Below are 17,831 nucleotides of genomic sequence, written 5' to 3'. Positions count from 1 at the left end.
AGATGTGAAGGTTAGGTGGATTGGCCATGCTAAATTGCCCTTAAGTGTCCAAGAAGGTTGGGTGGAGTTACTGGGTTACGGGGATAGGTTGGAAGTGTGGGCTTAAATAGGGTGCTCTTTCCAAAGCTGGCACAGACACAACAGGTCAAATGGCCTCCTATGTTGTAATTTCATGATCACATGATGTGTAATTACTGTAAAGGGAATTTAAGCTGTTATCTCTTGGTGTGTGACCCCCCCCCCCCCCCCCCCCCCCCGTCCTTGTCTTTTATGTTGATCACAAACAGGAGCAGAGGTAAGTGCTAACAGATCTTTACAGTGACATGTAGTGAGCTGAAGAACTCTGGGCAGCACTCCTGAATAAGTTTCATTGGAGAAAAGGTTTTATTGCATCATATGTTTCAAATGAAACAAAGTTTGCAGCTTTTATTTAGTTCCAATAAATGTTTTTTTTAAAAAAAGCTTCCAGGGGACATTTACTCAGCAATGAACTAATCCGGTGAATGAGAACTACAGCTACACAAGACAGGCATACCTGCAAGAAATTGGATTTCATGTTACCTGTAAACTGTGGTGGCATGTTGCACCTCCTCACTTCCTGGTGTGACTATATTGTATTCTGTCCCATTTGTGTAAGGATTTATGGTGACTTGTGGGATTCCAGAGCTCTCTATGGATGTGGTTTCGTACATTTCCTGAACCACAGTCTCACCATGTTCACCCACGTGAAGCGTGACAATCTTGTGTTGCGGCGATACGGTCAGTTGCTCCTCCTCGTGATTTTGAGATTCCTGAGAAGACGGATCTTGGACTGTACTGTCCGATTTCAGTACAGCTACCTGAGTGGGGCAAATCAGACGAGTGACAACCAAATCTGCTATAACCTATGCTTAAGCTGTTATATTTCTTTGTTGCCTCAAAGAGAAAATATATGAAGCACAAAGTAACCAGACACAATCAGCAATGTGGAAGGGTGAATAACAAAAGACCGACTGAATCATTGTCATTCATCGCTAAAAGATTTACTGTGTGGGTTTGCACTATGGCACACTGCGATCATTGCCCTTCTGCTTTGCTGCTAATAATAGCAGTGGTGATTTTTACAAACCCATCAACATGTACATGTAGGTAAGACTACAGAGTGAGAGCAGGCGAGCAGGGGGTCGACAGCCAATCAAATGGACCTACACCTCTTGGAGGCAGGACTTCTTCTCCACATGGGGGCGCAACACCAATCTCAACCCACTTAACTCTCAGAATGTTAAATGGCTGCCAGGCAACACACCAGAGCATGGGTAAGTTATACAGTGACATTTTAACTGCATAGTGGGAAATATAGAATTTAAAATCAGTGCTCCATTAATTTGTATATTACTATTTTTCCATCAATGAGGCAACAATTCTACATACAGCCAATTGTGAGCCTTCAGGCCCATGAAAAGCAAGAGAATAAACAGTGGGGGAAAGTACAAGCCAAGGCTCAGTTTGCAATTAGCCCATGATCTATAGTGTGCGCAACTCTGCATGGAGGCACAGACACTGGTATTATTTTGAGAAATCGGCAAATAAAAGTCAAAATGGTGTTTCTTTCCCATATTATTATTTGGTGTGAATGACTGTATGGTCTCTTGATAATCAAATTGGGTGAATGCACATTTCCCAAACACACAATTTGTTGAAAGCGTGAAGGTTATTTCAAAGTTCTGCACCTGTAATGAATTTGTGACCAGCTCCCTTGGTGTACTCATATTCAGCAGGAGGTCCAGGGCACTTTGTGCTGTGATTTCTGAGGTTGCACTTGTACCTGACAGGCAGAAGATCATATGCTTATTCATCATTCTGTATATGGTCAATATATTTTTCCCAATGGAAGGACTTAGACTAGAAATACATTGTTAATGATTTACAGGCAGAAATCCACGTGTCACAATAGGACACTGGATTTGTGCTTGGATTCAGAAAGATCAGGGAGCTGGATTCTCTGCACCCCAACGCCGAAATCGCGTTCAGCGACAGGGCGGAGAACCCGATTACCTGCACGAAATCAGGACCACAGCCGGTTCCGCTATCCTCCGCCCCCCGAAAAGCGGTTACTCCAGAGCCTCAGGCCATTGCCCGAGACCCACTTCGCTATTCTCCGTCCCAGACTGGCTGAATTCCCGACGGCGTGTATCTAATCTGGTCCTGCTGTCGGGAATCTCGCGTGGTGGCTGCGGACTCAGTTCAGGACCGCCACAATCGGTGGAGGGCTGATCGGAGGGCAGGGGGGGATTTAATTTGGAGGATGCTAGGATCAGCACTGAACTTATCAATCTAATAACTGGCGACATGCGCAATTTTGTTTTTAAAAAGAAAATGCTCTCCTGACTAGCCTCCCATTTACATCCTTCCTGCTCATCCAAAACGCAGATAATCTTTTTTCCTTAATACACACCAAAATCTATGGCTTCATGGCTTCAGAATCAGTTATGCGAGTTTAAAATCCTCATTCTCACATTCAAACCCAACCTTGACCACACCCCTTAGCACCTCTTGAACCTGCTCCAGGCCCAATAACCCACGAGAAACTCAGAATCCCTTCAACTCTGGTCTCATGTACCCACCCATTCCACACAAACCTTCCCCACACCGTGAGTACCCAACCCAGCCCACCTTCGCTTCCTTTGTTCCACCACTGGTAATTGTCAGAGCCTGAACTCTTGGAATTCACCCCTTAAAACCAGTCTCTCTTTTTTCAGACACTTCAATCTTCAGCTTGGTGTCAATTCTTGTCAGGTTGTGCTGCAATGATGATGCCTGGCATATTTTTCTATATAAATACACATTCTTGTTGTGCGCACACTTGAGGGACAGATGCTTATATCGAAAGGACCATAGAATCAGTAGAACAAAGGGATTTGTTTTTTTACACTTTGAAAAAAAAAGTACTGGAGAGCATCCTACCAAAGTCACATACCTTGCTCATATATGATAGTAGCAGTTCCCAAAGAATCCTGGTTGACCACTGATGTTGGGATGGTCTGGTAGGTCAGAGGTATCTAACAATATAAAATGTACAGAATTTGAGACCGAGTTCAGTCAAAAAAAAAATATCTCCAGCAAGGGAATGTCACCGAATCTGGTTGGTAAATGCTTTGGTCGATTAAAAAAAACTAATTTCCACATTAAACCACAGGCTTAGAAATATATTTGAAAAGTGAACTATATAGCAAGAGTAGAAAGAACTTGATATGTATAATAACATGTCCTCAAAGTCCCCAAGTGAAAGTGTAGTCACGGTTTGTGGACAAACACAGAAATTAATTTAGTACACAGCAAGATACCACAAACAGCAACTGACACAAATGTCCAGTGAACCTGTGCAGTGAGTTGTCCAATTTTAGTGCAAATGAGAGCTGGGGATGGAAGAAAGAGATGAAGGGTGGCAAAAAGTGGAAAGGGAACATTTGCATAATAAACTAGCTTAAAAAGATGAGGATCAAGAGTAATAGATGAGTTTGAACCGTTGATATCACGGCAATACTAAAATAGATCAGTCAGTACTGTTTCTGAAATTGCTGGCTTTAGAACTGTAGGCACAGGCAAGGTCAATCCTCAAAGGGGCAATTTGAATTAGAAAGGTTTCTTTCTACGAGGTTGCTAGCGAATGTTTGGCATTACAATGTAAATAGATGAACAGGATTATATTATTCACCCTTACAGTCTGTTGACCAGAGATAACATTGAATCTCAAGACTAAAGCTCATGTGCCACATTACATTTTTTCAGTCATTTGATGGGTCATGCTGTCTCTCAGACAAATACTCTATTGTGCGCACAATGTAACAAATCAAAAATTAAGGTTAGGTTAGATTCTAAACAATTAGCTTCCAATCTATTTATTGCAGCAATTTAATCCCATGCTTCTGCTCACTTTCATAGTCTACCATCTACTGAATTGCTGCTTTGAAATAGTGGCAGCTTTTCTGATCATTGCATTTTAATCACGGGGTGGAACCCATTGTTTAAAAAGGGAGGAATATAGAAATAAGTGGAATATTTCCAAGAATCCACTGAGAATGTAAGGTAACCATATCTCATGGGGAAAGAAACGTAATCGCCTTGGAACGAAATGGATGTGGGTAAGAAATTAATTGTAACTTTATTTAAATGTATATCTAACAAGTAGATCAGAGGATAGATTACTAGGTTAAAGAGAATAAAAACTGGTTGGAAGCAAAATAGAAAATTAAATGTGAATTGGGGAATGTAAAGCAAATGACAAACTTAAAATATTTAAAATAATCAAAATGACACTTTGCTTAACTACAAGGAAGTGGATAACAAAACCAGTCAGAATTTGGCATCTACGTTTTCTGCGTTTGTTAAGAGGAGTGGGTTGTCAGAATGAGATAATGGCAACCACAATATATAAAAATTGAAGTAACAACAATCCTAATCAGCGAGTCTGACATTCAGAATGAGCAAAATGCGAGGAGGGCATCTTGAAGGGCAAAAAAAGGGATATGTAGAGAAAATGGAATGCAAGTCAGATGTAATTTACTGTGAATGAATCTGAAGCAATGTCTCAAGAAGGGGGAATGGGCATTCAGAATAAAAGTAAAGCAGTAATAAAGAGGAATATTGGATGTGGTGGATGGTTGACTGAAAGCTTCAGTGCAGTGTCAACAGTAAAGACAGTGAACAAAATCTTACTGGTGCATAACTTGAGCAATGAAACATAAATCCAGGTGCAGAGGGCAATATTCAACTGGTGCCGAGCAATGAGCAAAATTCTGACAATCTATAACTATTCTGGCTGTAGAGAAAAGTACATGGTTTAGCACACTGGGCTAAATTGCTGGCTTTAAAGCAGACCAAGGCAGGCCAGCAGCACGGTTCAATTCCCGTACCAGCCTCCCCAAACAGGCGCCGGAATGTGGCGACTAGGGGCTTTTCACAGTAACTTCATTGAAGCCTACTCGTGACAATAAGCGATTTTCATTTCATTTCATTTCATTGAAAAATGAGACACCCAAACTCTAAGACAAAGGAAACCAGGCTGTTTACGATGGAGAATAGGCATCTCCGGGAGAAGTTGCAGAACAAAATCCTAATGGATATAAACTAAACCCAACATTTGTTTTTCCATTGCTCCAAAGTGAGGGCACAGACACGAACAAAAGTTAACAGGAATTTTTAATTTGACTAGCTCACTGAGGCTGGTGAACGAGCGCGTGGGAGTGACTAAGAGAGGGCACGTGGGGAAGCAAATACTAGGCATGATTCTCTTGCTGTGTTGTGCTCTCACTCGAGCAAGAGAACAACATGGCCTCCAGCAGACCACCCAACAGCATCCTCACCTCCCGGTATTCACCCAAGTCCCGCAAGAGGTTGGAGCCAGAACTCCACCATAATGGGCGGGACCAAATAACCCTCGCGGAAGGAGGCCGTAAACCTTCTTATGACCAACCTGCCCGGGATCCACTGCAACCGGGCGCCGATCAGTGCTGGTGTCATGCGAATGTGCACCAGGGCCATTGGAGACCACCCCCAACCCCGAGTGGTCAGGGTAAGTGCAGGGTGGCTCCCACCTCGGATTGTGGGCACCTTGGCACTGCCCAGATGGCACTGCCAAGGTGCCTGGGTGGCACTGCCAAGCCAGCAGCAGCACAGACTGGGTGCCAGGTCCATGAAATGAGTGTGGAAGGGGAGTTTGAAGGGTGGGGGAGTGCAGGGCAGGTAAGTAGGGATGATGGCTGGGGGTCCTGGAAGGGAGGGAGAACCCCCAGGGACCCCATAGTGGGGTGTCCTCACTTGGGGAATGTAGGATAGTGTTCATTTGTGTGGAGGGTGACATTGACCATGTGTGGGGGACCTCACAAGCTCACTCAGAGATCAGGGCGCCCTTTCAAAATGGCAGCCAGAGTTCAGCTCTCCAGTGCTAAAAGAAATTTGAAGTGTGGGCTGAACGGTGAGAAACTTCCCAGGGCCCAAAAATTGACTGAAGTGTCATTGAATAGCAGTGGGGAACTCGCTGGCAGAGTAGACAGTACACTCGCTGAAAAAAAAAAACGCCAAAAATTAACTTAGAAATGTTTTGGGAGAATCATGCCCACTGTCAACAAATTATTTGGCAATACTGTTTAGCAAAGGAAAGCTGTGCTGTGCCTTGTAAATTATATTCACAAACACTCACGGAGAAACACAATATCTAAATTGTGCCAGCATTTTGCTCTGCGGCGTTGGGGGGGGGGGGGGGGGGGGGGGGGGGGGGTTGAAGAGAGAGAGAGAGAGAGGGTGGGGAGAGAGAGAGAGAGAGAGAGAATGTAACCCAATGTTTAGAATGTCCATACGCTCCGATTATACACTCCTGTTATGGGGAAAGACGGGGAGTTGGTGGTGCCAGGATTATAGATAATTTTGAGATGGGGAGGGGAGGAGATAATGTCTTGTACCTTTACGGAGGAGATAATGTCTTATACCTTTATTCTGCCATTCATTTGATTTTGTAGGGGTACACAGTGGACTTGGAGAGAAATTGACAGGACGGTGGACCCAAATGTTTAGTATTTCATGAAAAAAAAACATCTGCATCATTAAGATTTTGAATTAAGATGACTGGAATCAATTTCCTACTTATACTGTTCACCTTTATAGTGGAAAAAACATAGGCAGACAGTGAACCTGCTGCAAGGGAAAAGAAACCTGACACTATTCACGCAGGCTCAGCTGTAGAACAAGAACAGATAAACACAAGTTGGAAGTTATGCACTCCGTGCAATTATTGGGAACAATCCCAAACCAAAGTCCAGAGTTGCCCTTACAATGGTGTCTCGTATGCTTTCCTGCGTAGATTGCATCTGCTCATGCTGTTGCTTCAACTCTTCTATCTGCTGCAGAGTGAAGAATGGCCGACGCCTGCGTGGTGGCTCTTCAGGATGGATCTTTGCCCAGTCATCATAATATTCCTGATGACGGCACTGAACATGAAGTCGCAGGTTCTTCTTGTGTTTGGTGTTGAAATGGCACAGATCACAGGAGAATGGCTTCTCACCTAGGAGAATATGCACTTAATATGTGTAATCCCCTCACAAAAACAAATCATCCACACTGCTAAACCAATCATTCAATTTTAATGGTTACTGGTTAAAATACTGTACAGGGAACATTGCTTGTAGAAAGGAACATAATTCCATTATTAGAACATTAAACTGCAAATCCCAACAAATCACAAACTGCAGTAACCACACGTCAAATTGGATTATTACCGCATGGTCTTTTCATTTCAAACACCTAGGTTTGAATCCATAATTTAGTTTACTGATAATCTTAGAGATTAGTCAGATGGGTGGGGTTATGCGAAACAGGAAAACTTCACATCACCTTCTCCCATTTCAGCTGGCCTCCATATGTAACATCAAACTGCTCCTTGCAATTTTCAAATAGTTGCTCAATAACTGAAGTGGATTATTAATCAGTTCTCACTATAATCACCACCGTTTAAAATACTTGTGTTTAAATCTTTTAAAAATTGGCCAAACAGAGCAAATCAGTTCACACAGGCTCAGCTGTAGAACAAGAACAGATGAACACAAGTTGGAAAGTTATGCATTGCGTGCGATTGTTGGGAACAATCCCAAACCAAAGTCCAGAGTTGCACTTATGGTGTCTCGTATGCTTCTTATTGTTATTGGTGCTCATAGGATCGGCTCTCACAGCATAAGTGCAAGAACTTTTCTTATTTTTCCCCTGAAAAAGCTGTTCAGTGAGTCATTAAGGTGCAACTGCAATGCACATTTAAATTACCTCTAACTGGTGTCAGGTTCCATGTGCACTATTCAGCACTGTCTGTTTAAAAAAATGAGCAAGTTCACACCTCACTAAGGTGCAATAACTGTACATTTAATCCTCTAAATGGAAAGCCATGAAATATGAAACAGTGAATTTTGAAATTAGTGGTATTTAATAATTTGTGCACACAAAAATGTCAACTTTGATAAACCATCTAATGCAGTTAGCAGACAAACTGTATTCACACTACATGCACATACTGTAAACAGTGGAGACAGTATTACTAGATTAACATATTTCAGGTGCCCATAAATAGGATATTATTTGGACAAGTACAACACAGCAACTGCTGGTTATGTGGTCCAAGGAAATTTACTAGCAAGATGCCTTACCCAACGTGCACATTCTCTCACCCACAGTATTAACCATGCAAAGACACTTCCCCCCCCACACACCAATTTAGGTTTCCTCATATGATGTGATGGGAAACACTTGAAGTATTGTGCAGATGGGGGTGTGAGGACCAGGGAGAGATCAACACATTCGAGCAGATCACAGTACTATCGCTGAATGAAAGAGTGTATTTTAGATAAGCTATGGTAACATTGGAATAGGAATGACATGGTCTTTTACTTCACTGTCAGTTGCTTTCCAATGTTAAAGACCGCATATTAGCATAACACAAAGAGTAATGAGAATACTTTGCTTCCCATAAACATCTCGGTTCAAAAGCGTTGTGTTTTTGCCTGAAAAATGAAATTATATGCTTTCTTTAAGGGGAAATAGTAGCCTGGGAAGGAAAGGTTAAGATTGAATATTGTTTAATTGAATATTTTCTCCCAATATATTAGAGGGACGAAAATGGTAAAGAAAATACATCTTTCCTCAATGAGATGGCATCAATATTCTCCCTTAAAAATTCACCTCCAGGAGACCCACTGGCAAGAAAAAAAACAGGCATATTCAGCAAACCTACTCGAGCTAAGTGTTCTTGATTTCACTATGTGGGGATCAACTTCACCCCTACCCCCAGCATCAAACACAACTACAAAAGTCTGCACAGTTTCACCTCACTGCCACTAAAAAGTATATAGAAACCTTTTAATTGTGCAAGCTAAACTAGAAGTTTTCCAACTAATTTGCTGGTGGCAGTGGGAAAGGTAGTGTTAAGGACCTGCTACAGGTATCTTCCATTTTAAGCATCTTTCCCTTCAGTTGAATTCCCTGATGCAAGTGACAAATTCCTACGCAGCAGCAAAGAAATCCTGTGCTGGATTCTCCGTTGCTGCGGCCAAGTGCCGAGGCTGGTGTGGGAACTGTGGCGTTTTACGATGCCAAAATTGGCGCCAACCCCTCACTGATTCTGGGACCGGTGAAGGGCAAGCAGCGATGCCGGGTAAAACTGCCGGCTCACAAGTCAAAAAGGCCAACGAATGGCCGGGCCTGTTGCCGTGCATGGTGACCACCTGCAGCAGTCACACCGTACAACATGGCGCCGGCCATGCATGGACCTGATCTGCCAAATACGGCCCCTCAGGACACCCCTAGCCACCCACCACCCCTCCTCCTCACTGCAGCAGCGATGGACACAGTCCGCGGCCACCATGCCGGGTTCCCGACCGCTCAGACCACACATCAACTACATGGTCGGGAGCTCAGCCCATCAGGGGTGGAGCAGCATGAGAGTGTGTTCCAATGACGCGCCAACGCCGTGCGATGCGATAATACCATTTTGGAGGGGGCAGAGATTCGAAAACCAGCATCAGATCGGCGCTGCCCCCAATTTGGGCGTCGGAAGAGATTCTCTGCCCGATCGCCGATGATATCGGTGTTAGGCAGTGGAGAATCCCACCCCTTATCTCTCCCCTTACCTGTGTGTTTAATGGCAACATGAGAAACCAGAAAGTCTTCTTTAATGGTGGAGTATTTGCAGAAATCACATTTAAATGGTTTATCTGTCGTATGCGATAGCTGGTGGTTAAGCAGAAGTTTCTTGTTCTCACAGACGTAGTCACAGAATTCACATTTAAATCTAGAAAGCAAAACAGAGGTTAGATAAGCAACACTGATCATTGTCTAAGCAGAGTATACATACTGGGCTGAAAAATATATAGAGTCGGATGCTTCTCCCTCCAGAATGTGTTTTGCAGGGACAGAGGGCGGCTCGCCAGTGGCAGGATCTTTTGGTTATGCTGGAAATATGGAAAATGCTAGATAGGCCCCAGCTAGAGTACTGCAAACAACTCCAGTCAGCACAACATTACATGAAGGATATTATTTTACCAGTGAGAACACATGGAGATTTATGGAGATGCAGCCAGGAATGGAGAATTTTAACTATGAGGAAATATTGGATAGGTTGGGGTTTTCGAAGGGGACATTTAATTGAGGTGTATAGAATTACAGGAGCCAAGATGAAATGGATAGGAAGGACCCATTTCCCTTAGAGAGCTGAACAACCAAGGGCAACAGAATTAAAGCAACTGACAGAAGGATAAGACAGGAGTTGAGGAGTATTTTCTTTTCATCCAGAAGGGCAGCACGGTAGCATAGTGGTTAGCACAATTGCTTCACAGCTCCAGGGTCCCAGGTTCGATTCCCGGCTTGGGTCACTGTCTGTGCGGAGTCTGCACGTTCTCCCTGCGTATCCGTGGGTTTCCTACTGTTTCCTCCCACAGTCCAAAGATGTGCAGGTTAGGTGGATTGGTCATGCTAACTTGCCCATAGTGTCCAAAATTGCCCTTAGTGTTGGGTGGGGTTACTGGGTTATGGGGATAGGGTTGAGGTGTGGGCTTGGATAGGGTGCTCTTTCCAAGAGCCGGTGCAGACTCGATGGGCCGAATGGCCTCCTTCTGCACTTCAATGTGCACTTGAAAATGCTGAAACCTACATGGTTATGGGCCAAGAGCTGGAAAGTGGGATTAGGCTGGGTAGCCCTTTTCAGGCAGGCAAGGCACTTGATGGCCTGAATGGCCTCTTTCTGTGCTGAAAATATCTAATTTTAACTTGAAGTTTCTAAGCCCATAGTGCTTTACAGAAAATCAACTTCAGACAGAAGTCTCAGACATTATGTTCAGAAGCAATAAGGTCAACTCTGCAATCTGTAAGGAATCAATATGGGGAGTCTTAGCTCACTTTTCAGCAAACAGACACATAGTGCAAAACTGTCTCTGATTTAGCACTAAATTGGCAAAGTGAGTCAGTGATCATTGAGAATCAGTGTGGCAAGTAGAAAATAATGCCACTAGTGGTTGAAATGAGGGACAATGTGAGGGCAGATAAGTTGGATTTGCCATGCTAAGTTGCCCCTAAGTGTCCAAATATGTACAACTAGATGGATTGGCCATAATCAATGGGGATAGGGTGGGGGAGTGGACCTAGGTGGGCTGCTCTTTCAGAGGGCCAGTGCAGACTCGACAGGCTGAATGGCCTCCTTCTGAACTATAGGGATTCTATTAAAAAAATGCATTACTCTACATTTTCCCCAACTTTTCACGCAGGCGTCAGTTGCTGTCTTTACTGTTTCTGTCCTTGTCCCCTCGGGCTCAGGAAATCTGGCACTGAAAGGGAAGAGTGAACTGGTGGATCCACAAGGCAAGTGCCCTTGCCACTACTCTTCGCAGACCCTGATTTATTGACATTTACAGCACAGAAGGCCATTCTGCCCATTTGTGTCCACACCAGTAAACAAAGATCTGACTCCATTAGTTCCATTTCCCAGTACTTGGCCTGTAGCCCTGGAGGTTATGGCAGGGCAAGTTAACAACAAAATATTTATTAAATGTTACGAGAGTTTCTGACACAACCACCCTTTCAGACAGTGAGATCCAGACTTCCCCCACCCTCAAAGTTTCTCCTCAACTCCCCTCTTAGCCTTCAACCTCTTACCTTAAACCTATGCTCCCTGGTTATTGGCCCCTCTACTATTGCAAAAATGTCTTGCTATCCACCTTATCTAGGTCCCTCAATCTCATTCACTTCTATCAAGTCCCCTCTCAACTTTCACTACTCCAAGGAAACAGACTCAACATAGCCAATGTTTTTTCATAGCTCAGACCCTCAACCCAGGCAGCATCTTTGTAAATTTCCTCTTCGCCTTCTCCAATGCAATTCATCTTTCCTATAACACAGTGACTGGAACTGCACACATTACTCCAGTTGTGGCCTACCCAGTGTTTTATACAGTTCCAGCATGACCACCCCCCCCCCCCCGATACTCTTGTATTCTACGCCTCAGCTAATAAGAGCAACTATCCCATATGCGTTTGTAACCACCTCCTCTACCTGCCTTGCCACCTTCAGGGATCTGTGCAATGCACTCCCAAGGTCCCTCTGGTCCTCATTTCCATCCAGGGTCCTACCAAGAGTACTGTTTTGTTATGCTCTTGACGTGGCATAAACTGCTTCCTTGATGTGCACTCTGACAAAGGAAGGTCCAGACTTGGAGATAGCTTTAACACATATATTAAACTGTTAACGATTCTCCTACTTGGATTCGACTCTCCTGTTAATCCTGCTATAGCTACTCAGACTATCTAACCAGTCTGCTATAATCCACGTGGTGGATGTGATGTGTTTCAATCAACCCTCTCTGTATTCACTAAGTGTCTCCACTGGAACGAGAAAGATCATGTGTGCGGTGTCCTTTTATATGGTTAGCCCCCTTGTAGTAGTGTCACCTCTGGATGTATCTTGACTGTCCATTTGTCGTGTCCTATCTTACTGACCTATTGGTTGAATGTGTGTGTGTCATGATGTCTCTGGTGCTCCCTTTAGTGTTGATCTAGTCTACGTGTACTTACATTAACCCCTTGCGTATTTACAGTGATGTATATCACCACAAGTACGATTGCTCCCCCTGGCTCAAGGAAGGATTAAATTTCTCACCAACATGATCACCTTTCCCTTACGCCCATTGTCCACTCCTACCCCATACTATTGCAATGCCCAACCTTCCCCAAGTCCTGACTACCAGGGAACATTCCCAAGGTTCCTCAGCTGCACGTCTTGTTCTGTAACTAATATGAGTTTATAATTCATTCTACCAATTTGACCAGCTGCAGTTCAGAAAACAGATAGAAAGAAACAATAGTGTTATCCTGCTGTTAGGTTTAGCAAGACCTCCAAACCCTGGCCTTGTTAGGTTCTATGGTTGTTTCCCACCTGCCCTGCAAACTCTTCATAAATGTTGGGGCCAAGACTCAATGCGAACTAAATTAATGGGAAAAAAAAACACAGTCACACTTCCACCAATGAGCTCAGCATCCAAAGTTAAAGAAAAAGAGGGTACATTTCCTTAAGAAATCATATTGTTAAAAATACACAACAGTGCATTCCAATAGGTGAACAACATATATCCTCATACAAGCTGATTTGGGAGGAGCAGTAACTCCATCTCCTGGCAGAAATACAAAAATGCTGCTGCATTTCAAATAAATAAATAAATACTGACTGATATGGATGGTCCAAACATAAAGTATTTAAAAATTGCCGCTATCTTGACTCTCATGCCACCTCCTGCTAATACTTTGTTTTAGGTTCAACCTCACTCAAATCTTTCTTCCTAATGCTCAAATTTAGGGTTCCCAGCCCTCCATGATTGGCCTTGGGAATTGACGATTAATCACCAGGACACACAGCCCTGAAAATAAAAAAGCATGAGGACCTGAAAAAACATTTTGATTGACATTTTCTTTAAACAATATTGAAATTGGGTGGGGAGAAAAGGCTGCTTGGCTGACCATCAAGCATCATCCTCCCTGTGCACACACAACTGCACGGCAAAATTTGGTTCCAACTCCCATCTCCAAGTTTGCTGACGACACAACCATAGTGGGTTGGATCTCGAATAACGACGAGTCAAAATACAGGGCGGAGGTAGAGAACCTAGTGGAGTGGAGCAACGACAACAATCTATCCCTCGATGCCAGCAAAACTAAAGAGCTGGTCATTGACTTCAGGAAGCAGAGTACTGTACACATCCCTGTCTGCATCAATGGAGCCGAGGTGGAGATGGTAAAATTCCGAGGAGCGCACATCACCAAAAATCTGTCCTGGTCCACCCACGACGACACTACCACCAAGAAAGCACAACTTCCTCAGGAAACTAAGGAAATTCAGCATGTCCACACTGACTCTTGCCAACCTTTATAGATGCGCCACAGAAAGCATCCTATCTGGCTGTATCACAGCCTGGTATGGCAACTGCATGGCCCAAGACCGCAAGAACCTTCAAGAGAGCCGTGAACACAGCCCAGTCCATCACACACACCTGCCTCCCATCCATTGACTCTATCTACACCTCCCGCTGCCTGGGGAAAGCAGGCAGCATAATCAAAGACCCCTCCCACCCGGCTTACTCACTCTTCCAACTTCTTCCATCGGGCAGGAGATACAAAAGTCTGAGAACACACACGAACAGATTCAAAAACGGCTCCTTCCCCACTGTTACCAGACCACTAAACGACCCTCTTATGAACTGACCTGATTAATACTACACCCCTATATGCTTCAACCTATGCCGATGCCCATGTATTTACATTGTGGACCTTGTGTTGCCCTTTTATGTATTTTCTTCTTATTTTCTTTTCTTTCATGTACTAAATGATCTGTTTGAGCTGCTTGCAGAAAAATACTTTTCACTGTACCTTGGTACACGTGACAATAAACAAATCCAAGTTGGGTAATAGTCTTCTTGCTTTCCAATTGACGTGGGAAGGCAGTGCGTCACAAGGGTGGATGTGTTGGCCTTCTCAAGGCTGGAGAGTGGGAGCAAGTCATGAGATGAAATCTCCAAGAATAAAACTTATTCATAGTTGGCAACCCTAATTTGACTTTATGTTTAACGCTCAATGCCTCCCACATCTTCTCTCACCCAAGAAACTCCCTCTCAAACAGGTCACTGAAGACTGGAAGCAAAATGTGCTCCGAACCTCTGCTAGCCACACAATTGGTTTAACCTCTCCCAAGAAGCCACCTCTGTATTTACTGCCACACTGCTCCCTTACTCCCCTCTTTGCTGTCCTACAGTTTTACTGTATCTCTGCTATTTTCTTTTCTTTTCTCTCTTGGATGTAGTTTTATTCTTGTTTTCCAGTTGTTCACTCAGCAACACTTTCCCCTCAGCTGAGGGGATACTGCAGGAGTAGACCAGCAGGCTAGGGGACCCCAGGAAGCAACAAGAGTCAATGGTACACTAGTGTGTAGGGAAGGTGCAGCCAGAGGTTGCCAATACAGTCAGAGAATATGTTCCAATTGACTCTGCCAACCTTGGGCTAGGAGGGCAAAAAGAAAAGACACAGTTCCTGCCCCTAACCATCGCTCAAGTGATCCGGCGGGAAAGGTTTAACGTTTGCATGTCAGGCAGAGGCTTGATCATGCTTGGCTGTAATGCACAACTGTGCTCGAGTATCCTGCCAACTCTCAATCTAGGTGCACACATGTAACTAGGAAGTTATGTAGAGTGAGGTAACTAGGAAGTTATGCGGAGTGAGGTCTAAGATTAGGCAACATTTCACCAGCATGGTTCAGTGGCTGCGGTAAGGATTTCAGACTCTGCTTCTGTACTCAATGTACCACATTTAGATAATCAGCTGCATCACAATGGTACTGTAGAAGTCAGACCTACCTGCTGTTTCCAAGAGCCTGAATATGGGTTAGTAGATGCATTTTGAATGTGTACCTCTTCTTAAAAGATTTCCCACACTGAAATAAAAGGGTTACATTATGAGGAAAGGCTTCATAAAATTAAGTTTATATTCCCTCGAATATAGAAGATTCAAGGCAAATTTAATGAGGTGTTTAAGATGACCAAAATAGTTGAGATGGTTGATCCTGAGGTTGGAGTGCAGAACAAGGGAGCAGAACTTTAAATTAGACTATTTGTGGGTGCTGTTAGAAAGCACGTTTTCCACAAAGAATAGTGGCAATCTGGAACTCTCTCTCCGCCTGCCCCAAAAGATATTGAAGCCAGGTCAATTGAAAATTGCAAAAAAGGAGATCAAGTGATTTTTGTTATGCAAATATATTCAGGGTTACAGAACCAACACAGGTAGATGAAATTTAGATACAGGTTAGAGATCAGCCATAATCTCACCAGCTTGAGGGGCTCAATGCCCACTCTTGTCCCTGTGATAAAAGAGAGCTTTATACAGCTAGCAGACTGGTGAAAAGTCAACGATAAAACCAAGCACTGTGTGATCATGTCAAAGAGGTAGAATGTCAGAACTGTCTTTTGACAATTAGGTCGTATAATAATTCTAGTACCAGACGTGGGCAAAAGTTAGATCAGTATTTACAGGAAACAGTAGAAGTAAGAAATGCCCCAACCTTATCGCACATGTGAGGTTTTTCAGCGCTGTGTGTCTTTAAGTGCTGCGTTAGCCTTTTCTGCATGGGATAGACACGATAGCACACAGGGCAAGGATAAGAATTCACCTTGGGAATCTGCAATTAACAAACCAAAACAAGAATTAAGTATAGCTAAGAAAAGGAGAAAGCAAAATTTGCTGAAATATGATTTTACTACCTTAATTCCAAAAAGACAAAAGCCTGGAAAAATATCAGGTTAGTCAGCATCTGTAAATGATTAGAGCAGATTTACCTTTCAGTCACAATCTGTTCTGATAAAGACTAACTAGTCTTTCCTCTTTACAAATGCTAACTGACCTGCTGTGCATTTCCAGCATGTTCTCGTTTTTGTTAAATCTTTTAAAGCAGGTAAAGTTGTTGTATTGCCTCTAGTAGAACAGGGATAATTGATTAGTTATTCTGTCAAAATTTTATCTTTAAAATTAAAAAAAAAAAGTACATTACTCAGCGGGTCTGAGGATAATGTAGAAAACAGCATCACTTCCCAGAAGGATCATACTGCTGTCTCCAGATTTCACCTGCAGACAGCAGGAATAACTCCTCTCTCTGTAATAAAAATGGAAAATGCTAATATAAGCAGCTCTGCTATGCAAATGAGGATGGCCATTCAGCTGCTTTTAATTCAGCTGCCCCAAAAAGTTTCAACAACACCCCCCACCCAGCCCGTTAACTTGGTTAAAGCATCCAATTTAAAACAATAATCCCATGGTTTTCTTGATTTCCTTTATTACTTTGAACCTTACCCACTGCTCACGTTTCCAAATCGATCTTTTCATATGATTTACTACCTTGTACAAGTCTGTGCAGCGAACTACTTATGAGGTGCTATGTTTCACTGTCTTCAGTCATTCCCCTATCTACTAATCAGCCACATGCAGTTCTGGTGATATAATTCTGAATCAACTACTTGAGGAGTTTCTTCTAACTCCACAGAACGTATTGAGCCTCAAATCATAATGGCAAACACCTTATCATCAAGTGAAACATATTTCAAATAAAGTTACAGAAAAGAATGGTCAAAAAATATTCCTTTTAGCCCAGCCCCATATATCATTTTGCCCCCCCCCCCCCCCCCCCCCCGAAAGAATGAAATCAGAGCAACTCAAGTCGACGATCATCTTTGCTGGATTACTGCATAATAATAGGGGTGGAGCCAATAAACTGAGGACCTTGTTCTGCCATAGTATTTGGGATGCAATTCTGTGCTGTGATGAATGGAAGAAATTTTCTATCTGTTACAGTCAAGAGTTTTTAACAGGCTGAGTCAAGGTATATATTTGGTGCAGTCATATTATTAAATAACCCAAGTTAAGGTACCCAGATTGTGTGTCTGTTAAAGCTGCAATTAAGAGGTTACAAAAAAGTGATGTAATTATAAAGGTTACCATTTACTTGTTTACAGAGAGATGCCTAATTCAACATTGTTCGGATTGCTGGAGATTCCCTGGAGAGTAGATAATTTCTGAGGAATTGTACAAGTCCTAGCTAAGCAGATAATGGAATGTCATAGTGGGATACAGATGATTTAATTAGTGGGAGGAACCAGGTCAGTCTGTAGCTTTGTAGTCTGTTAGATGTTTTTAAGGTGAATCGCAGCTTTTCCAAATGCTGTCAGATTGAGCAGAAGCTTCTGACAAGACAAATATTTTCAGGTTGCTCTCGAAAGGTTCTCTCTCCAAAATGTCTCT

At 43.2% G+C, this 17,831-nt stretch overlaps 1 protein-coding gene across 3 annotated transcripts in view; it reads right to left on the bottom strand.

Annotated features, from left to right (window-relative positions):
- The window catches only part of znf335 (zinc finger protein 335), an 88,668-nt gene that overhangs the window by 28,760 nt on the left and 42,077 nt on the right, over positions 1 to 17,831 (bottom strand). For all 3 annotated transcript variants that reach the window (XM_038803055.1, XM_038803054.1, XM_038803056.1), the window contains 7 exons: positions 16,102 to 16,218; positions 15,401 to 15,477; positions 9,645 to 9,805; positions 6,807 to 7,036; positions 2,957 to 3,038; positions 1,710 to 1,804; positions 562 to 839 (listed from right to left, as the gene is read on the bottom strand). In XM_038803055.1, coding sequence (XP_038658983.1) covers positions 562 to 839; positions 1,710 to 1,804; positions 2,957 to 3,038; positions 6,807 to 7,036; positions 9,645 to 9,805; positions 15,401 to 15,477; positions 16,102 to 16,218 — 1,040 coding nt within the window. The remainder of the gene's footprint in view (positions 1 to 561; positions 840 to 1,709; positions 1,805 to 2,956; positions 3,039 to 6,806; positions 7,037 to 9,644; positions 9,806 to 15,400; positions 15,478 to 16,101; positions 16,219 to 17,831) is intronic.

The sequence above is a fragment of the Scyliorhinus canicula genome, chromosome 7, assembly GCF_902713615.1.
Source record: "Scyliorhinus canicula chromosome 7, sScyCan1.1, whole genome shotgun sequence".
Classification (NCBI taxonomy): domain Eukaryota; kingdom Metazoa; phylum Chordata; class Chondrichthyes; order Carcharhiniformes; family Scyliorhinidae; genus Scyliorhinus; species Scyliorhinus canicula.
This window is presented reverse-complemented; position numbering and strand designations above follow the sequence as displayed.